General features: G+C 51.9%; 1 protein-coding gene across 5 annotated transcripts in view; it reads right to left on the minus strand.

The window, feature by feature from the left end:
- The window catches only part of ZMYM3 (zinc finger MYM-type containing 3), a 32,501-nt gene extending 10,426 nt beyond the window's left edge, over nt 1–22,075 (minus strand). For 2 of the 5 annotated variants that reach the window (XR_003530878.1, XM_027663275.1), the window contains exons 1-13: nt 21,341–21,457; nt 11,507–12,403; nt 10,795–10,838; nt 10,326–10,398; nt 9,251–9,542; nt 8,641–8,818; nt 8,006–8,218; nt 7,285–7,435; nt 6,605–6,720; nt 2,979–3,065; nt 2,501–2,651; nt 1,747–1,919; nt 1,154–1,319 (exon numbers count right to left, since the gene is read on the minus strand). Coding sequence is in view for 4 of the 5 variants with exons in the window: in XM_027663275.1 (XP_027519076.1) it covers nt 1,154–1,319; nt 1,747–1,919; nt 2,501–2,651; nt 2,979–3,065; nt 6,605–6,720; nt 7,285–7,435; nt 8,006–8,218; nt 8,641–8,818; nt 9,251–9,542; nt 10,326–10,398; nt 10,795–10,838; nt 11,507–12,389 (2,527 nt within the window). In the remaining variant the exon portion in view is untranslated. Of the gene's footprint in view, nt 1–1,153; nt 1,320–1,746; nt 1,920–2,500; nt 2,652–2,978; nt 3,066–6,604; nt 6,721–7,284; nt 7,436–8,005; nt 8,219–8,640; nt 8,819–9,250; nt 9,543–10,325; nt 10,399–10,794; nt 10,839–11,506; nt 12,404–13,371; nt 14,719–21,340; nt 21,458–21,973 lie in introns of those variants that run through there. The other 3 variants (XM_027663276.1, XM_027663277.1, XM_027663278.1) reach the window with 3 other exon arrangements.
- Nucleotides 22,076–22,479: the final 404 nt, after the last annotated feature.

Consider the following 22,479-nt stretch of genomic DNA (forward strand, 5'->3'; position numbering starts at 1 on the left):
TTTGCTATCTAAGCAGCAGCGACATCCGGAGCTTCCCCCATCTTACAATCAGCCCACAGGAGAGGAACCACAGGAGTCTGGAGATGGAGGATGAGGTCTCTCACATGAAGGTCCTTGTCTTGGTTTCCCCTCCTTGGCACACCCTAGCCAGGGTTTTACACTTCATGAAATCCCAGGGAAGGCAGCAAAGCCCTGAATCTTCAGTGCAGGTATGTGTTGGAGCTTGATACACTGAAGCAAGTCCCACCATAAACTGCAGGCATCTTAACTAGATCCCACAGATTACCAAGGACATCGTGGCCTACGCCAGACCAAGCAGAATGAGATTATGCAAAAGTCCAAGGGCCAAGCGATATCTTGTCACTCACTACGAGCACCTTCCATCCTGAGGGATCCCAAAGCACTTTGCAATCTTGCATAAGCAACTGGCTCAAGTTAAGGATAGGAAATGGGGCAACAGGCAGCGAAAATCTCCTCTCCAGCTGGAACTCCATGGATGCAGAATGGGGTTATCTGGGGGACAGGGTTGGCAATTCCCCAAAGCTGCAGTGAACTTTGGGTAAATGGTAGGACTCCAATCTAACATCACAAGACAAGAGTGCCTCCAGCAGCTCAGTGCTCCCTCAAGACCGTTCTAGGTTCAGCTCTGGCTGAGGAGAGCCCACCTACAGCGTCACCAGCACCACTTCCTGCAGCACCCTTCTTTGTCCTTGAATGCTTCCCATCCAAGCACTGACCTGGCCCAATCCAGATTATCTTATGAGATCTGAGAAGGTCACAGCTCGGAGGTGGTGTGGGGCTGCAGGTGGATTGTCATGCCAAACCACGCTGTCCCCTAACCCTGAAAATCGAGCTCTCCGCTGGCAACTTGAGGATGTTAAATCCCTGAGTATCCTCGCTAAGAGTGTGAGCTACAGGCAGCACGCTGGCACCGGCTCCTCCCGTCTGGGCCCTGTGTGTCATAGAACCATAGATGTTAGAGATGGAGAAGCCCATTAGGTCCCACTCCGTCCTTTCCCCCCCAAGGGCCAGTGCAGGATTGTTCCCTAGCGTCTCCTCCAGTCCCAAGCAGGAAGTTTCCACCACTGCTGTTCAGTCTTCCCTGTGTCTCTCAGACTGAGCTATGCAGGTCCCCTCCCTCCCTCCTACTCACTGTTCAGCAGGCTCTCGGGCCCCTTCTGCGTGTCCAGGTTGGGCTGGTTCTGTTGATTGTAAAATCGCAGCAGACACTGCTGGTTGCAGAAGTGTTTGATTTGCCCCCGCCAGTGGATGGTTTCCAGCAGCTTCCCCTGACGCTTGCAGGCATGGCACCGAGCTGCCTAAAGCCCGCATCAGCAGGAGAGAAACAACGAGTAACTAACCACACCCCCTCCGAGTGCAACACAACTCTCCAGTGAAAGGTGCACATAGCAAGGTGCTGTGAGCTTCCCCACAGCAGTGCACTGCCAGTGCCAGCCAGGGACTCCAGCGGTGCGAACTTCTCACAGCAGCACTAGCCGCAGATCCAGCACTGTGAGCTTCCTCAGTGCAGTGCTCTGTCTGGCAGGATCAGCTGGGGACTCCAGCTACGTGAGCTTCCCCGTAGCAGTGTCCCGTCATTGCCAGGCAGGACTCCAGCAGTGCCAGGTTCTCCGCAGCAGTGCCAGCCAGACTCCAGCAGTGCGAACTTCCTCAGTGCAATGCCCACTTATCTGGGTGCCGTGCCCACCACAGCACTTAGCACAAGCTGCCAGTGCCAATACTGACCTTGAAGTACCAGAGCAAGTATTTGCTTTTGCAGTCTTCACTACAGAAGTCCCAGGTGCTGCCCTCCAGCTGCTCGGTGACCGCCCGCTGGCAGGTCTGAGAACAGTAGGTGCAGGTGATGCAGCACAGGCCCAGGTTCTTGGTGAAATCCTGTTTGTAAAGAAGCACACACCCTGCGGAGAAACAATAGGAGTGAAACCTTCCCAGGATGAACTGGGGGCCTCCCTGACCCAAACATGACCAAAATCCAGGTCTGCGGAGACAACAGAGCACACGCAACACACTGTAGGGAACAATCCAGCACTGGCCCCTGGGGCTGGGATAAGATGGGACCTCATGGGGACTTGCCATCTCTCACCTCCATGCTTCTAGGAAGAGTCTGACTCCAACCTCCTGTGTGCAGGAACCCAGCAGGCAGGGCAAGGCCAGGTCAGGCCAGCCCAGACGCAAGAGCGTAGAAGTGCATGATGACAGGAGGAGCGGAGCTGCCACCTGCTGTCTCCCCAGCCCCCAGAGAGAGAAAAGCTGTGAGAAGGCCCTCCCCAAGGACACAATGAATGGTAAAGATCTAGCCCTAGGGCCTGGCTGGACAGCAAGCCATCCCCACAACAGTCCTCCCTTCACTGCACGGCAAGGCTCTTGCCCCAGGGCCTGGCTAAGACAATCTCCCCTCTGTTCCTCTCCATGCTCTCTTCTCCTCCCCCAGCATGGGCTGGCATGGGGGCTCTGCCTTTCCCATGCCTTCCCCAAGTACCTTCGCTGCAGAAGTTCTTCTCCACTCCAGAGAAACGGATCTTCTCATGCAGCAGCTTCTCCTGCTTGCAGTGCTCACACTGGGACACCACCCCACGCAGCCGCTTGAAGTCCTCGCAGCAGTCCTTGCAGCAGAACTGATACACCTTGTCCTGCCAAAGAGACCACTGCCAGGTCAGCCAGGCTGGCAGGAGGTTCCCACACTTTTCAAGGAAGCAGGAGAAGACTACAGGGCTGAATCAACTCCCCAGCTCTCCTGGCACAGGGTTTGGCAGAAGTGGTCTCCTCCTGCCCTTCCGACATCCCGCTGAACTCCAGGAGTGCAGCACTCGGCACAGTCTCCAGGCACATCTCTGCAGCCAAGGCTTTCAGAGAACTGGCACAGGAGGAGCTCTGCTTTGAGCAGAGAGATGAAGGAGCCCTGCAGCTCTCACCAGTGTTGGCCTCCAACTCAATATTCCCCCGGGGAAAGTCCTCACCTGCCAGTCTAGGATCTCTGGCTTCCCGCTGAAAAGATTGTGGCAGTAATGGCAGTTGAGGTGGATCCCACCTTCCGGGCTGGTGCGCTGCAGGAGAAGAGACAGCTCATGGAGGGAGAGGCACATGGAGGGCAGTGGACATCTGATTCTCACTGCCACCACTGCCTGTCTTCTCCACAGTCACAAGCAGCCCACCCAGCCCCACCCAGACCTGATGCCACCGTTGGTGACTCAGTCAGTCCACCAGATCATGTCTCAAGCTCCTGGAGAGCAGATTCTTGACAGCAATTTCACTTTGCTTCCAATGTGCTGGGTCCAGCTCTTCTCAGGAAGGCAAGCTTTCAAGCTGCCACCCCACTGGATTTGAAAACATCAAGGGATGGGGGCTCTGCAACTTCTTCTCTAAAAGTTCCTGAAGCACAGCTGCTTGGTTTCTATTTTCAAGGTAATGGAGTTTCAGAATTCAAGCAGCCTTTCTCATTCCACCTTTTGCTAGATTAAATAGCCATTTAGCATTTGCTGTCTCGTCCACAAGGATCTATTTATTAATAAAGTCATCTTCCTGGTTTTCTTTCTGATAACCTCAGATAAGGCATTCTGCAAGTGCCTCAGTACAAGCATTTTACAAGCCCAAATGTAATTTTTATGGGTTTGTTTGGTTTTTTTTCAGGATACTTCCAAGTTTTCTGCAATATTGAAAATAAAGTGGACACTGGAAAATATTTCCTATCTGTCCAACATTCTAGGTAGCTCTTTTGCTCCCTAGCCCTCAAACTTTAACTCCATGTACTTCTGCTTCTGCTTGCAAGAACTTAATTAATCCTTCCCTCTGTGGCTGTAAACTGAGACACTCATACTGAACAGCTTATCTGCTGTAATTCCAAGGTCTTTTCAAAATCCTTACTTTCCCAGGACTTGCATCCCCATACTACTTGAGTAAGGCTGACACAGGATCTTACACTGAACTGTATTTAAGCACAGATTAGGAGGAACTAGCCTTGTCAATCAATTCAATTTCTTTGCTTTCTGTGACTGCCCTGGCTTCAGTATGGGCTAAGGTCACCAGTTTTCGTTTCATCTGCAACATTTATTATGCTTACTTTGACTTTATTGCCAAATGACTGATGAAAACGTTGAACTCCATTGATTGGTATTAAGCCAAGCTTAATACTGATCCCCAAGAAACCATCTTGAAACATCCTCTTCAGCTGTTTTAATTTGACAAGTGTGTTCTGAGATCTGCCAGCAAGACAGTTCCTAATCCAGGTTATGCCTTGGTTTACTCATATAGTACAATGCTGGTTTTACATGGCAATAATTCAAGTTAGGTGACTTGGTGAAGTCTCAGATAACTGGAAGAAGGGAAACATTGCAACCATTTCTCAATTGGGCAGAAAGGAGGACTCTGGGAACCACCAACCTGTTAGCATCACCACTGTGCCTGGAACAGATCCTTCTGGAAGCTGTGCAAAGGCATATGGAGAACAGGGAGGTGATTCAAGACAGCCAGCACAGCTTCACCAAGGGCAAGTCCTGCCTGACTAACCTAGTTCCTCAGTGGAGTGACTATATCAGTGGAGGAGCAGAGAGTTATGGATGCCACCTCTCTGGACCTCTGTAAGGCCTTTGACACAACATTCTTCTCTCTAAATTGGAGAGAGATGGATTTGCTGGGTGGACTGGATGAGGAATTGGCTGGATGGTTGCACAGAAGGGAGTGGTCAATGGTTCAGTGTCCAGATGGAGATCGGTGACAAGTGGTGTCCCTCAGGGACCTATACTGGGACCAGTTCTGTTTAATATCTTCATCGATGACGTAGTGGATTGAGAGAATCCTCAGGAAGTTTGCAGATGACACCAAGCTGAGTCATGCAGTTGACAAGCCTGAGGGACAGAGTAACATCCAGAGGGACCTGGACAAGCTTGAGCAGTGGCCCATGGGAATCTCATGAGGTTCAACAAGGCCAAGTTCAAGGTGCTGCACCTGGGTCGGGGCAACCCCCAGTGTCAGTACAGGATGGGGGATGAACAGATCAAGAGCAGCCCTGTCAAGAAGGATTTGGGGGTGCTGGTGGATGAGAGGCTGGACATGAGCTGGCAACATGAGCTCCCAGCCCAGGGAACCAACTGTACCCTGGGCTGCCCAAAAAGAAGCATGACCAGCAGGTCTAAGGAGGTGACTCTGTGCCTCCTCCACTCTGGTGAGGCCCCACCTGCAGAGCTGCCTCCAGCTCTGGGGTCCCCAGCACAGGAAGGACATGGACCTGTTGGAGCGAGTCCAGAGGAGGCCACGAAAACGACCAGAGGGCTGGAACAGCTCTTCTGTCAAGAAAGGTTGAGGAAGTTGGGGTTATTCAGCCTGGAGAAGAGAACACTGGGGAGACCTTATTGTGGCCTTTCAATACTTATAAGAAAGATATAAGAGGACACACATTTTAGCAGAGCCTGTTGTGATAGCACAAGGGGTAATAGTTTTAAACTAAAAGAGAGTAGATTTAGATCAGCTATAAAGAAGTTTTTCACAATGAGGATAGTGAAACACTAGCACAGGTTGCCCTGAGAGGTGGTAGATGCCCCATCCTTATAAATATTCAAAGGTCAGGTTGGACAGGGCTCTGAGGAACCTGACCTAGTTGAAGATGTACCTGCTCAATGCAGAGGCTGGACTAGATGACATTTAAAGGTCTCTTTCAACTGAAACACTTCTATAATTCTAGTCTTGTGAAGTCTACAACTGTAAAAACTCTACAGCTACACTACCAACACTATTTGTGATCTCAGTGAAGGATTACATCAAGGATACATAAAAGAACACCAAAAAACCCCAATCAAAAAAAAAAACCAAAACAAAACCAACAACAACAAAAAAACCCCACCCCCCCCAATTAAAAAAACCTCACAACCAATTAAAAAAAAATAATCCAAAAACCAAATGCTGCAACTGCCAGTAACTACCTCTTACCTCTAGATTCTCTACGTTTTCTCAGTTGCACTTCGCACGTCCTGGCCTAAGTTTCCCAGGTCTTCCTGGCTGTTACTCTGTTCTTTGACAACTGTACAAAACTAATAACCTTCAAGTTGCCTATGAATACCACAGACATTTCACACATGCTGAAACTTAATGTCAGAAGATTAAAAACCGCTAGTCAAGCCTTAGAGGATTATCAAACATGAGGTATCCAGGCCTGCTGGCTCTAAGTTTTTAGACAATACATTCTAGAAGGCTTGTATTTCTTGGTGACACCTGACTCAGAGGGGAGCTCTGCCCCTTTCCACCCAGCTAGCAGGTGTGTACCGTGCTTTGCTGACTTACTTGTGCTTTTGCTCATGCTCTTGTAAGGCCACTGCATCCCAAACCACTCATGCAGCACAGCTCTGCACTGCCCTTCCACTGGGCATAACCTGACAGACAGGAGTGAATTACAGCCTGCCTTATCCCAGTGGAGGAAGGGGATGATAGGGCCAAGACCGAGATATGAGCAATTACAGTCACTGCAACTCTTGTGTTCCACAGAGACTTTCTTAGGAACCCTCCCTGAGGAGCTCAAGGAAGGTGGAGCCTCTGCTAAGTGTGAAAGGAGGCATGAGCTCTGTGGCCCAGCCCAGCATGAAGGATATTTCAGTACCTGGAATTTGGTCCAGCAGCTGGGACTGCAGAACTGGTAGACAACCCGGTCTGTCTTGTTGTAATAGCAAGGTTCAGATAAGCTCTTTCTGCAGAAGCTGCAGGGTCTAGGGGGACCTGATGAAACAGATAGGAATTGGTGAGGGCAGCAGCAAACCATGTGACACTGGATTCTGAGGATGGCACCCAAGCTACTCACTCATCCTCAGTCTGACAAGCTATTATCAAAAGGCAAGGGACAAGAACACAAGGAAACCAAGAGCACTGGATTCTGCTAGGACAGAAATGTTAAACAGAGATGGAGAGCACAGGGGTTCAAGGGAGTGACCCTGGCTCTATAGGACATTGGACAAAATAGGTTGCAATACTTGCACCAGAGACCACACCCATTCCTGGACACCCTGGTACTCCATGTAACAGAAAGGGCAATGCCAGCACAGCCCAGCACTACAGCTGCTCCCTACATTCTCAAGAACAGTAATGTACACTACCCTCCATATTAAGATGTTTGCATTCTGCAGGGGTTCCTCCATATCCACATCTCCTTCCCCCGGTCTCACTGGATTCCTCCCCAGGCAAGCAACACATCTTCTTTTCAGTCCCATCCACAAGCAATAAACAAAGCTAAGGAAGGAGTTAGAGTGAAGATGTGACTGATTCCCTCTGTGTAGGTGCTCTTACCGACTAAGCCTGACTGCTTCACTTTGTGGGAGGTAGTGCAGCAAATGGAGCAGAACAGGCCCATCTTGCCACTGCGATCCACATTGGGCAGCATGTCAAAGTTCTTGCACAGCGTCTTGCACCACATGCAGGGGTAGACCCGAGTGTTCTTCTGCAAGCACAGAGCAAAACAGAGCTGCCAGGGAGACTATCACAGCCAGCAAGGTCCAACCCTCACATCCCACCCCACATCTGTATCCGCCACAGGACTGCTCTCCTGCAGTGACCACCTGGTGCCAGAACCAGGCTCATAGTCTGCAGGTTCAGGTGGTGGTAGCAAAAAAGGCTGCCTTTGGCACTTCAGCTTCTCATTTTAAGGGTAGCCTGGCAAGAATACAGAGCTTGGCAATCCCATTGAGACAGTTAAGTGAAGCCTGCTCAGGTCACAGAGGAACATATCCAACAGAATCATGCTAACTGTATATACCAGTGTCACTGCACAGTCCAGCTTACTGACTGCCTGATCCATCCCTGGGTCCAAGATGGGCCTCATGCAAAATAAATTCATTCTGTTTGCCTGCTTCAAAGTTTCTCCACAGAAATATTTTAAATGCTTTGTCAGCAGTGAAAGACCAAGGGGATTTGAATCACCTGTCATTGCATAAAGTGCCCTGTGCCACACCAAGCTAGGGAGCTGTGTGCCTGCAGAGACCCCCCCACTCCAGGCAGCTGATCCACACACCTTCTTGTAACTGTTGAGACACGTAGAGTTGCAAAACCGTTTTTGCTGGCCTTCATGGAAGAGGTACTCCAGGGGCAAGCCCTTGTTGTAGATATAAAGTCCACAGTTGTCACAGCAGTTTGTCTTCAGCCCCTTGGTGGCCCGGAACTTGGTGAAGCAGGCGTCACTGCAGATGCGGTGAACCACGCTCCCGTTGCTGACCTCGTGCTGGATCTGCAGAGACATCATTGCTGTCACTCCCCAAACCATCAGGGGCCTCCTTCCAATGCAGCTGTACCACTGCTGCCACAGCCCTTGGGATAACAGGCTGAGACTTGGGCAAATGCCATACTGGAAGCTGGTGTGGACTCAGGGTGGCCTCCCTTGCCAAAAGTCAGTGGAGCAACTGGGAGAGCAGAGTGGTAGGAAGCAGTGAGCTTCAGGGTGGGGAGAAGCAGAAGCCTCTTTCCTTCTGCTAAAATAAGGGCTGGTTTACAGTAACACAAAAAGACCTGGGAGTGAGCCCAAGACAGCTCAGGGGCTGAAGCCTCACACCACAGGAAAACCTGGCAAATGCCCTGGTCCCAGGCAAGGCCAAATGCTGCAGGTCCCAGGCACCTCATGCAGGGCATGGGAAGGACAAGGGATTTATTTACCTCGCCAGGTTTGTGGCAAACACTGCAGCGGCTGGTGTCCGAGGCATCTGCAGACTGAGGTGCTGGTCTGTGCTGCTGGGCCTCGTAGAGGGAAAGGCAGACAGAGGTGCAGAACTCGTGGAAAGAGCCACCTGAACCAATCTGGGCAACCACAGAGTCCTTGGTGTTCCAGATCTCCCTGGGGATCAGGAGGGGACGTGTTAGTGCAGGGACACTTGAGTCCTGCCACAAAGGGATAGGATGGCCCACTGCAACGCACAGGACTTTCTGGTGTCCCAAAAAGTTGGCAAGAACTGTCTCACAGCAGCTTCTGTCCTGGCCCAGAGGGGTGGTGTCTGAAGACGGAGCATGCAGGAGGTTGTTTTAAGAGGAGGTTGGAATACGGGGCACTGAGTCTGGGGACAGGCAGGGAATGGCAATAACGTGAAGGGGGTGTAGGGAGCATGGGATGTGCAGTGTGTGAAGGAAGACATGGGGCAGCAGCTGGCAGTGGGCAGGAGTGATGTGGGTGAATGAGGGCCATAGGAAGGGGACTGGCTGGCAGAGCTGTGGAGCAGGTGAACGGGGTCACGAGCATGGGAGCACTGAGGAAAGGGGAATGAACACACACTTTTTGCAGAAGGTGCATATCTTCTTGCCAGGCGGTTTTTTTGAGAAGGTGGTGAGGCAGGAGCTGGAGCAGAAGAGCTGAGGAAGCCCTTTGCGCTGGTAGGCGGTTTGGCCCTTCTGCAGGGGGGTCCTGCAGTTGGCACAGGTCATCTTGGTGAAGGTGGAGCGGGCGGCTCGCTGGGCCATCTGGGTGCGCAGGGACATGCGGGTCGAGCGCCGCGTGCGGAAAGGAACGAAATCCTCGTCGTTGGGATCATCCACCATTGCATCAGAGTCCTCGTCAGACACTGGAACTGCAAAGCAGCAGAGGAAGAGGCACAGAAATCCCTCATTAGGGACTGAGAAACTGCCATGAGACACATGCTGGGACTTTCTGGGTCACCTTTCTGGAGCCCCTCTATGTACTTTGTACCTGTCTGGGCGGAAAGATAAAGGGACCCTTCAAAGAAATTCTGTTTGAACTGGAGATGAATCAAGAGGTCTTTAAGCAAACTGGGCTTAAGAACAATTCCTCTTTAGGAAGTCATGATACGTCAAGGTTGAGCAGAAGCCCAAAGTGTGAACTTTTATAGCAGAAAATCCTCCAAGAGCCAGCAGACCTTAAAGGAACAGCACAGGCAGGCAATAAAAGAGCAACACACAGATGCTAGGGAATAGCAGGGTGACACTCAACACCTCAGAGACTTCATGCACTTCTGCAGGAAAATCCCCAAGATGCAACCTTCCTTCAGACAGCCTGCTGCCAGAGACAAAGAAAGAAAGTTCCTGGCTGAGGAGATGGAAGATGCGTTTCCTGGGAACAACCCCAGAGTCTCATTCTATTACTTAGTGCTTGGTGTCCACAAACCACTGTAAAAATAAGATAATGCTGCTTTGACCTAAGTGCCCTGAGAAAGCAAGGCAAGTACCTGAGGATGAAGACTGGTAGGGTGTAAAGACCTGTCCAGTGTAGAAGGGAAGTCTGCACAGAAGCTCCAGAGTTCCCACTGTACTCACGCCATGAACCACCTGCCCCCAATGGATCTGGGCCCTTCTCTCAGGCTGAAAACAGGCATTGACCAACCCCAGTTACTTACTGCTCTCAGAGGAGTTCACAGTTTCAGGCCTGGCAGTTTCTGATCTTCTGGGTCGTTCACTTCTTTTCTGCTCCTAGAAGACATTCAGAAAATATTTAGGCTAACTATCTGCTAGGAAAACCATGGATAAATATCTCAGATCATGGTGGAGTTCCAACCCCTGGGATTTGCTTTCCCAAGAGCTAGGCTGAAAATGGATAAAACTCCATGGATACCTGACCAGAGTTGGCAAGACAGAGGAGAGGGGGAAGTAGGCTTATGAGAATGACATTTCAGCTGTGGGTAGCAGGGACATGCTGAAGCCACATTACAGCACAGTGGCAGTGCACAGGGACCACTCCATCACAGGAGTCATGCAGACTCCTTCCCAGAGGGGTGATGAGGCAGCCAGTGTCCCTCACAGAGTCTGACAACAGCCAGCCACGCTCTCTGCTCCTGTACCATACATATTTGACTGCATTCTCCTCACCTTCTCAGCTGGTAGCTCGCTCCCCTTCCCAGACAGGCTTTCTCCTGGAACAGAAGCACAGAAAAAGCTGTCATCTAACATCTTGCTTTTCTCCAACAGAAGACCACAGGTGTTCTCCAAACACAGTCACCATTTGGGTCAGCCCTGGCTATCAAGTACAATTCTGGTGGTGATCAGACACAGGAAAGCTCCTAAATCCACCATCTGTGGTTGGAGATCCAAACATGCAGCTTGGGAGGAGCCCTTGAGGGGGAGACCTCCCTGTGTGGGGAGGCAGGCTGGGTGAGCAGCTACCTCCAACTGCTTCTGAACCAAGACTGAGCATCTCCTGGGGATGGTCAGCCTGGGCAGAGGAACTTTGCCTATTGGAAACACCTCCTGCTGACCCTCAGTTCCAGCAAAGACTCCAGTCATGAAGAGTGTGAGCTAAGCTGATACACAGCCAGTTTTATCAGGGAAGCTCCTGGGCTGACACAAGCACTGATAATAAGCTAAAGCCATGAAAGCCTGAGCAAGAGCTTGTATGCACCAGAGCACTATTCCCTGTATGCAAGAAGCTTTGCCCAAACCTAGACCATCAGTACCATTCACAGTTTCCATAGCAGGGGATGATGGGAAAAGCTGGAGTGCAGAAGACTCCAGCCTCAGCAACCTGCAGCTGGATGAGCTCCTGAGCAAAAGGGAGCCAAGTTCTGCTGAGCCAACAACTTACCTGCTGGTGCCGAGGCTTCCTGTGCTTTGAGTACACTATTTTCTTTAAGTGAGTTTTTCCCATTATCATCCCCTCCCTCTGCCCGGTTTTCCTCCATAGGCTCAGGGGGCAAAGCTGCAGTTCTGCTGTCTGGGATCGGTTCCACCTCTGCTTCCCCTGCCAGCCCTTCCCTCTGCAGGGGTGAGCTTTTCCTTGGTGCTTTCAACTTCATCTTCTTTGTCTGTTTAAGACTGAGTTGGGGTGGGGGCATTGCTGGACTCGAGGACTGTGCTGTGGTTTCTTCAGTGGCTGGGGCACTGCTGAGGTTCCCAGAGTCAGGAATGGGTTTTCGAGGTGATTCAGGGGCCTTGTCACCAGGCAGTGCAGGAATAGCAGCAGCACCGTCTTCCTTTAGGTCCCCAGAACAATTTTTTGGTGCATCCTCCCCTTCTTTCCATGTTTCTGGAACAAGGGCTTCTCTAGAAAGGGCAGAGGAGTCTGATGGTCCACCCTCCATGTCCCGGGAAGGATGTGCCTTACATAGCCCATCCAGACCCTCAGGTTTATCCTGCTCCATCAAGTCAGCAGTTTTATCCAAGTTATCTAAGACATCAGGTTTCTCCAGCATATCCAAGACATTGGGTTTATCTAGAACACGGTCATTTGATTTATTTAGTTCGGACAGGCTGTCTGCTTTCACTAGAAGGTCCAAGTCCCCATCTGCAGTCATCTGCTTGGATTGATCCCAGCCAGGGGGCTGAAGAACTGAAGCTTCCTGGGTGGAAGCTGTTTGGGAGCCCAGGAGATCTTCACCAAACTCCATGTCAGCAGGGAGATCTCCAATAAGCGGTTTGTCAGGCAAGGACAGGGGGTCCATAGATCCTGAAAATTCACTGGAATCCATTTAGAAGATGGCAACTGGAAATGAGAGAAAGACTTGCAAGTTAATGAAAAGCAGTCTAACACAGCACATGAACTGTCCACTGTTCTGAACACGGCTGGAGTAAGACAAGGCACAGGAATGCTGCCAGCCATAACCAGGATACCAGACACCAGCAGGTCACTTCTGCTTGTGAGAGTACAAAAAATCTAAAGCCAAACAGCAGCAGCAGGATGCAGTAGTCCAGTATAGCAGACTTTGGGGAACTCTACAGCCCTCACACATCTCACCAGAGCATGGCAAACAGACTTCTTTATGCTCAGTGACACAGGGGGGTATCAGAAATTACCTGAGTACCAATTCAGGAGGCTCCACACAGCTGTTCTGTGGTGTCTGATACCTCCATCCTCACCTTCCTCTCTATCCAAATAATCTGGTATGTTCTTTCTCTTGATCTGTTCTCATGGAGCTAACACATCTTTTAGTTTTAAAATATCTTTTCTCTTAAACCTCTCTTAAATAGAGGTAGAAATAAAGCCCCATAACCTTAACAAGATAGAGGATGACAAGATGCATTAATTTTGCCAGAGGACAGATAAAAACAATGTTACAGTATAACTACAGCTACTGCATAGCCCCAAAACTACGTGGGCTAATATTCACACACAGAACAATTGGAAGAGCTTAAGTTAGAATGGGGAGGAGTTCTGGAGAGTGGCAAGAAGAAAGTCTGACATTAAAAGCAGTCATAAGAACAAGTAGCAAGGTAGAACACAAGCACGTGATGCAGAGTCAGGAAAAAAGACCAGTGTGACTTTGCAGGGCACAGACAGTGCTCTTGAGCAGGAAGGTGTGGTGCAGACTGCCAGCCTCGGAGGGAAAGTTACAGCCCAGCTCCTCATGGTCGGCATTATCACAAGATAGAAAGGTCAAGGCTCTGAGATGAGACAAGTAATATTGTCTAAAAATGAATTATACCCCCACAAAGAGAGAATGGTTGACAAACCTGAAGAGGGAAAGGGAGTAGGAGCTGCAGTCTACAAGTGGTAAGGCAGAATAAGACTTCAAGTAGCATCATGTCCCCAAAACAGGCTGTAGGTAGACACTACAAGAAAGGCACTAGAATCAAAAGATGTGGCACCAACCTACCCCTCCCTATCAGAGCAATTCTAATTCTAAATTTGGCACTGTTTTAAGCCCTGAACCAGAAATCCAGTATTCCTGTCAACTGGGGCTTACTATGGGCATAACTCATCTATATCAATGAAGGAGGAAGCCTGAAATAATGTCACTGGTGATAGCTGTTTAATTCTTTCTTCATATCCTTTGCTCTGAAATGATAACCAAGTCTCACTCACAAATGGTTTGCTCAGAACTAAACAGGATATATTCAGACAAAGAATGTACCCAACTTCTGAACCCCACTCAAGCAGGAGTTTAGTGAAATCATACCAAACATCTGGTTTTCAAAGCCACTGCTTCCTTATTTTATCTTAAAACACAGTGAAGTTTTCTGTTTCCTGGTGGCAGATAAGCACTGTTCCCACAGTCATGAACAGAAACCACAGCAAATGTAATCTTCTCAGATGCTCAGCAAGTTTCATCACTAAAGACTTTGGTGATTCTGTTTACTTTTAGTTACAAGAGGAGACAAAGCTTCTAGAATAATTCCAGAGCATTACAAGATCTAATACATTTTTTAGGGTGGCTGACAGAAAGAAGAACAAAGTGAAATAGAAACAAAGACATCTGAAAGAAAGGTCCTAGGGATTTGAAGCAAATGAGAACCCTCCCAAGATGATAAACACATTTTTTTCTGCTGCTCAGAATACAAACAATGCCTCCTGCTCAAAGATGTCCCCCACAAAGACAGCAGATCCTACAACAATAAGCAAAAACATGACAAGCCACCCAGATGAATGAGGAAAGTTTATTTATAGGTATACCTAACAGGGCTAACATACTCCTCAAAATCACCTCAGACACTTTGTATGAGTCTGCAATGAACCTCTAAGCTGACTCTCCTACAGTATTTGCCACATTCAGCTGGCCTAGGCTTTGCTTGGTAGAAACAGATCCTGGAAACAAATCTGGAGTATAAGAAATCCATTTGGGCATTCCCTCCCAGAGGATAATGCAAGCAACAATTAATCTGTGAACTTGCCATGCAACTCGTGTTCTACAAGTAGACCAAAGGCATCTGCTTTCAGCAGTGCACATCAACACTGCTTTCAAGCTCTGGGCATTACAATGCAAAGACAAAACTCTGACATTAATGGCGACATCACTGACCAAAAAAAATCTTAAAGAGAACAAGTATTCTGCAGATTAAGGCAACTCCAAACTATTGGTACGTGGCCCTCAGAACAGGAGAAAATGATGCTTTCCAGTTCCGTGAGTTGCTCTGAAGTCAAACTAAACCTAAAGAAATTAGAGCTGCTCAGCTGCAGCAAGGTAAGAAGCTCTACTTCTGTCTGCCCCAGGCACTCAGATTCATCTGGGCTTTCTGCTGAGCTTCACAGTGAGTTAAGCTGCAAACGGAGTGTGCACTTTTCTTCTGGTAAAGTCTTTTCTCACTTTCTACAACAGAAGCAGAACAGCTTATTGTTTTTGGCAGATGCTGAAATGATCCACTACAAGTCATCATCTTTTTTATTCCAGGACCAGCTCAGTCACTGGGATTTGCTCACTGGTCTGCTTGAAATCTTCCTCTTTTCCAGCCACATACCTGGCAGTGAGGAGAGTACACCAGAGCATGACTTGGCTAAACAAAAAGGAGGCAGTGTGCTGAAATCCTGCATGTTACAGCAGATACAACTGCTCCACTGGTCATTTGGAAACTCCTTACTTAGCACTCAGCACCTCTCTGGAGTATTCAGCAACAGATATATCCTTGGGAAGAGAACAAGTTCAAGGAGCAAAGTCCCTTGCACACCAGCCTGCAGCACAGTGCTTCCCAAGGAGCGTGCAAGAGTTTCCAAAGAAGTGATGGGATGGCTGAGAGTCCTCCCCAGGCGTGCAGGACTGGGACAGAGCACAACACTGACTGCCAAATCCAGTGACTACAGACCTGCCCTGCCCTTTCTGCCAAAGAGGGGGCACGTGGATCTCCTCCCAGACATGGGAGCTCAGGGTGTGAAATCTCTGCCAGGACACCCGAGCACACCAAGTGACTACCTGGGACTTTATTCAGCTTATAAAAGACATCAGTGGTGGTGGAACTGCACAGATCTTCATTGGCCTTGGGTAACTATGAGCAAGGGAACACATGGCCTACCTACAGAAATGTGGATCTACCATCAAACATTTAATTAAAACCAGACTGTTAGAAAAAATACTGTTGCCACTCCCTCACAATGAAGTGAATATCTCAGAAGTCTTTACTGCCCACAAAAAAGGCACAGCCATGCAGTTACTGCTTTCCTCTAGTAAAGGAACAGCAACTGCTTGGGGACCTCTCCTGGACTTCTGTTCATGGATATGGATTCAGATTTTCAATCCTTTTGAAGGCTGAAGGATTTATCTTTTTCACTATTAGAGATCATGTGAAATATGAAAAGAATAAAATAAGTACAAAAATTAAGACACTTATATTAACATTTCAGCCACTTCCTACCTATGAGCTCTGTAAGACCTGAGCAGAGCTCTTCAGGAACCCCTATGTTTTGTGCCACATTTTTGAATAAACAGTAACACTCAACCTAGTATTTCTCAAAAAGCCCCAACAGTGTCAATACAATAAATGTTTTATTCTACCAATAAAACATTAAGGAAATAATATCATGTCCTACCAGCATGGTCAACATATCTTCATTAACAATACTACTTGAGTGACAAATATGGCAAAAGCCAACTTCACTGCTGTGACTTAGCTGAGTTTATGTGGGCAGTTGACAGCTTTCTAAATTCAAGCACTGCAAACCTTTATTACAGATTGTTCAACTCATCTTAAAGCAAATGTATTTATGAAGAATCGCCATTAAACTAAGGACACTGCTGAGGACAAGGTTTCAGTCCAGTCCAAATTCTCCAGAAAGAAGCAGAAAGGATTTTGGTTTTGGAGAGGCAGCTCTCTGAGCTCTTACCCTGCAGCCCAAATTCAGCCTTCAAGAGCACAAAGCCCACTGCTGACATTCAGTACAGTGCTACTTGCACACACTACCATGTTAGACCATTACTATCTCATTCTTGGCTACTGTCTACACTTGATGACAGTTATTGGAAGAGCTGAGATGTTTAAAATAGATTAAAAAAAAAAAAACCTGAACAGTAATACAAGAATCCCAGTGCTTTATCAATCAACCATGGCTCAGAAAACACCTTCCAGTAATAAACCTATTTTGTTCACTGAAAAGAAATGGGGAGACATGACCCATCTCAAAAAAAATCACAAGGTAGGAAGATCTACAGCAGAGGACCCTTTAGAGATGACAAATGCACCGTATGAGGACTCAAAAAGCTGGAAATCAAAGTTGGACAAACTCAGAAACAGATGGTTAAATAACTGACCCCAGGATCTGTAAGCCCTCTGTGACTTGGAGGTTTTACAGCAGCATTCAGTGACTCTCAGAGCCAGCTTTAGCTACTGCAGGATGTCACTGGTCAAGTCCTTCAGCCTGTGCTCTGCAGGCAGGGCTCAGTGAACAGTTGTCTCATCTCCAAATGTACTATTGGTTCCTAATTAGAGTGCTCTCACCATGCCCCCCCTCCAGGCCAGCCTTCACGTGTGCCTGGTACTGTCTACACAATAGGAACTGGCACATGGGGAAAATAAGGGCTTTCCCAGAATATCACCAGCAGCCTCAAGACTCCAGCAACTGTTTTCTAACAATCCCACAAAGCCAGAAGGGACCAAGACCATCACTACCTTTGCCAGAGCAGGAGTACCAGCTCACATTGCAAGCCTCAAACATAGTACAGCAATCACCCAGAACCCAGAAAGCCCAAATCCTCCAGCACAGAGGAGATGGTGCTGCAGAACAGCAACCACAAGTCTCCTCAGAGGCAGGAATGACCAAACCAGATTTTGAGCTTGCATTCCAGAAACTTCACCTCAGCTTCAAGAAAGTGCAAGAAGGACAAATTTCAGAAATCTTGCAAGAATTGCCTGGAGATAGGTTTACCAGGAGAGTCCCTGCCACACTTCAAACGTACCTGACAACATTCCTCAATCTCAGTGGTACTTGCTGCTAAGCCAAGACCTCCATACTAGCAGCAAACTCTAAGACAACCAACAGGAGTCTGTTCATCCATCCAGAATGCCATCCTGGCAGCAGTTTGAAGCTGCTTGGATCCTCTCACATCCTCTCGTAAGACCAGGATTCCCACAAGCACAAAGTGTCAAGGCTTTGCAACAGAGAAAGGAGTTACAATCCAGGTACACGCACAGCAGCAACGCCTGGTATCTGCAGAGCAATTCAGCTTCAAGGACCAGCTTAGTGTCTATAGCATGAATAAGCAATGTTTCTTTCAAGGTTCACCCCTCACCACATGACAACATCTGCCAAAATAGTGTTAAATGCAGGAGAAGGGGGTGAGAGCGTAAAAAGGCTTTGGCAGTACTATCTCAAGCACAACAAAAAAGGCTTGGAGGTGTACTGCATTCCTGAGCAGAGTATGTTGAAACTGCCTTAGGAATATTGAGACACTGATTAAAAGAAATAAAAGACCTGGAAGTGGTAAAAAACAGATGGCCCCCAGATCTCTCTACCTGTTGCCCAAATGCTGCAGGACATAGACGACCTGACACAAAGTCCTGGCACATCACACAAGCAGCTACAGACAGCTGGAGAGAGAAGCTGCAGGCACAGCAGGTGGCTCTCCAAAGGAAAATGCCACAGCCTGGGAACAGGCCATGGACTCCCTGGCCCTGGAAGTCCTCAAAACTCAACTGGACAAAGCCCTGAACAACTCAGTCTCAAGTGAGCTCTGCCATGAGCAGGAGGTCAGCTAGACTTGAGACTTCTAGAGTCCCTTACAATCCAAATCCATCTGTGATTCTGTGAATACACCTTAGTGCATAGGGAAGAGAGAGAAGACAAAAGGGCAGAGTCACCAACAGGATGCATCTTTGAGGGCAAAACACCTAATTTTCCTTCAGTGGCCTTGCAGAGCCAACTATTGGATGCACAGTGAGTGCTCCTCTGCCCCAGATCCCTCTGCAAGGTGCCTGCCACCAAGTCCCTGGAAAGGGATCTCAGTGCTGGGAGGCTCCACCTCACATTCAGCTGTACAAGCTGGCCCTGGCTAAGGCTGTGTTGAACAGAGCAGTCTCACTAGTCCAGAGAGTGACTCCTTTTCCTTTGAGCTGCCAAGGGCTAGGCCAGCAGAGCAGGCTCACAGTAAATGGCCAGGAGACACCAGCAGAGCCCACGGCCAGCAGGAATGGTGAGGATGGTCTCAGACTGTTTCCTCACCTGTGCTGCCAGCAGAGGAAGCAGTTCACAAAATGCTATACTGAGACTACAACACAGTGAAACAAGCCAGTGAAATCCTGCTAGCAGGGCCTTTGCTAAGCTAACAAATGCACTGTCACAGCTTTAGCCTATTCCATACTTCCCTTGGATTGCTTTCACCACAACCCTTCTGCATTAGAGGCTTTTGCCAGCACATCTGTGTCCATCAGGGTCATGCATCCCAGCACCACTGACCACAAAACATCCATAAAGAAATCCCACAGGGGCTTTGCTCCCAAAATGAGGCCTGGGCTCAGCCTCGGGCCCTTGCTCCGGCTGTCAGAGCCATGGAGGAATGAGGTGCTGCTGTCATCCTCCAAAGCAAGGGCACTGGCAGTTGAGAGGGATGTAAACAGGTGTGAAGAGAAAAGGAGGTTGTGGAAATATGCACAATGGGGCTGTGAGGTTCAGGTTAGTAATTTCAGCTCTGTAGGCTGTGGATATTCCTTTAGTAAGGCTAAGCTCACAATAACAATAGGGCTTTGGTCTTATCACCAGCTTTGATCCCAGAATAGGCAGGGTTAGGTGAGAAAATGCAGATTAAAAGTTTTCTTGGGGATTGCAGCCGCAATGAAAGGGAGAGAAGTTACAGCCTAGAACAAAAGCCATGGCTGAAGCACAGCAGGAGAAGGGGAGAACACAAATGAAGCAGCTCTCATCCTCATCAAGAGATTCCGGGAGCCATTCCCCAGCACTCTGTTGAAAATCCTATCTCCCACCATCACCTGACACAGGCCACATCCAGCCTCTGCCCACACAAGCATATCTGACTGCCAGGGCCTTTTCCCATGCCAGGCAGAGCCAGCCAGGCCTGCCTCCACCACTGCAAACCACACAGGAGCTGCTTGATGCTCCCTAAGGCACCTCGTTGGCCACGGCTACGCTGCTCACATGGTGAGGCTTCAGCACATTTGGACTTTGCCTCCCCCGGCAGCCCAAGGCAGCTTCAGCCCCACGGGGCTGCACCTTCCTCTCACGGGGCCAGATCCTCGACAGCAGCATATGGTGCCTAGGGACACACACACACACCCTGAGCCTTGGAGAGGCTCCAGACCCCCCACCGACACTGGGGGAAGGCTGTCAGGATGGCTGGACAGTTCACAGAGCAGCAGCTGCCTTGAGCGCCACAGACTTTGCTGCTACGTGTGGTGACAAGAGCAAAAAGGCTGCTGGAGACCCAGGGAGAGCCGAGCCATGGTGGGTGCCAGGGTAGAGCTTTGGGGCAGCTGATTGCTGCCACTGCTCAGCACAGCCCTCACAGCAAGGACAGGCCCCACAGGGGTGGGCACACCAGGGGCTGGGGCAGCTCCCAGGAACCACAAACCCTGGGACCAGCCTGTGCCCAGGCACAGCCAAGCCCCAGAATCCCCCGAGGGCTGCCCCCTGCACCTCCCTGTGCCCACCAGCACCGGGGCAGGGACGGGGGTCAGGCTGGAGGCAGGGACGGGGGTCAGGCTGGAGGCTCCCCAGCCTCGCTGGAGGGATGCAGAGCCCAAACCCTCCCCTAAAAGAGTCCAGGATGGCACAGGGCCCCTCCGTCCCCAGGGTCTGCTCTGTACCAGAGTGGGGATGGAGGTTCATCTGGGCCCTCTCCATCCATACTGGGGGGACCCAGAGACCACCCTCACACACAGGGGCAAGGGTTGCAACTGGGGTCTCCATGGAACTGGGGCAGGGATGGGGGTCAGGTTGGTGGCCTCCCCGTTCATACCAGGGGAACTCAGAGCCCATTTGCCCACAAAATGTGCGAGGATCGCACAGGGTCTCCCACCCTGCACCGCGCACGGGGTCTGCACTGCACCGGGGTGGGGATGGGGGTCAGGTTGGGGGGTCCCCATCCATCCCGGCGGGACCCAGAGACCACCCCCATCCACAGAGGTGAGGATCGCACTGGAGCTTCCATGGGGTCGGGGCTGCACTGGGGTGGGGGCCAGGCTGGTGGGTTCCCCACCCATCCCAGGGGGTAGCAGAGCCCAGACCCCTCCTAAAAGGGGCGAGGGTCGCACAGGCCCCCACCCCACCCTGTGCACAGTCCGATCCGCACCGGGGCGGGGGTTCAGCCAAGGTCTCCCCACCCACACTGGGGGGTCCCACAGGCCGGACCGCCGCCACGGCGAGGGTGGCACCCGGGTCTCCAGGGGGCCGTGGCTGCACGGAGGCGGGGATGGGGGCCAGGCAGGTGTGTTCCCGCCCATCCCGGGGGGAGCAGAGCCCGGATCCCCAAACGGGCCGAGGGTCCCTCAGGGCCCCCCCCGACTCCCCCCGGGACCCGCTCCAGGGCGCCCCCCAGCGGCCGACACGGGCAGGGGGCGCGCGGCGCCGGACACGCCCCCTCGCGGGCCGCAGGCCACGCCCCCTCCCGCCAGGCGCGCGCACCCCCCCACACCGCCCCCCCCCACCGCGGGGGAGCCCCCGCCTCCGATACCCGCGCCCCAGGCGCCAGCCCCCCTCCACCAGGCGGCCTCACCCGCGTCTCCCGGGACGCCGCCGGGACGCGCCCGCGGCCACCGCCGCTCGTACCTGGCTCCCCCCGGTGCTGCGCCGCCCGCTCTACCCAGAACCCGGATTCGGGTCGCGGCCCCTTTAAATGGAGGCGCCGCTCGGAGCCCTCAACGCGCTGCAGCCCGACGGGGGGGCGGCGGCGGCGCCCCATTGGCTGCGCGGAGCGAGGGACGCGCTCCCATTGGCCGCGGCGGGGCCTGGGCTCGCGAGACTCGCTCGCGGGCGGCGGCCGCGGAAACCCGGAGCGGAATCCCGGGCGCGGGATCGGCGCCCCAGCCCGGACCGCGCCGGGAGGCCGGAAAACCTGGGGCGGATCGCAACGGTGGAGCGGAGCCGAGCGGGCGGGCAGCGCGGAGCCGGGCGTGGGCGGCGACCGCGGTCCCGGTGGGGCAGGGCGGGGTGCGGGGGAGGTCGCACGGCGGGGTGCGTGGGGTGGAACGGGGCGCCCCTGTTCCCGCCGGTGCCTGCGCGGCCACCCGCAAAGCACGGAACGGATCGTGCGGAGCGGGTTCGCCACCTCGCTCCCCGCCCCCCCCCCCCCCCCCCCCCCCCCCCCCCCCCCCCATTAACCCTCTCGCTGCCGCCTCGCTCGGACCTGGTCCCGGTGCTGTCCCGGGTGGCCTGGCCCGGCCGCACCGCCAAGGCCTCTACCTGTACGAGGGGGACCCGCCCTGCCGAGCCCCGGAGCCGCCACCGCCTCCCCGAAGCTGGAGCGTTTCCCCGGGGCGGTGAGTGACAGCGCGGCCGGGCGGGGCTTCCGCGGGGGCCCGGGACGCGGCACCGCCCCCAGGAGGGACCGCCCGGGCCGGCGCCCCCCGCCCTCGGCACCGCCCCCGCCCCCCGGATCCCTCTCCCTGTGCCCCGGACCCCCGCCCGTCCCCGGGGGCTCCCCTCCATCCCAGCGGGGCAGCATCTCCCCTTTGGCCGCCCCCCTCCCCGGAGGGCTCTGCCGCCCTTCCCGCCCCCGTTCCCAGCCCGCGGGCACACACGGGGGTGCCGGGGCTGAGCGTGGGCCGGGACCAGGGTGCACATCGGGACACCGGGCACTCGAGGGCTGCGAGCCGCAGGCAACGCGGCCGCGGCGGAGGGGAACGGGAGGGTTCATTGGGAGGCGGTGAAATGAATCCCTCTGGAGGCAGGACACGACCGCTCTCCCG

This window comes from Corapipo altera, unplaced genomic scaffold (assembly GCF_003945725.1).
Source record: "Corapipo altera isolate COAL_440 unplaced genomic scaffold, ASM394572v1 107b, whole genome shotgun sequence".
In the NCBI taxonomy this organism is placed as follows: Eukaryota; Metazoa; Chordata; class Aves; order Passeriformes; family Pipridae; genus Corapipo; species Corapipo altera.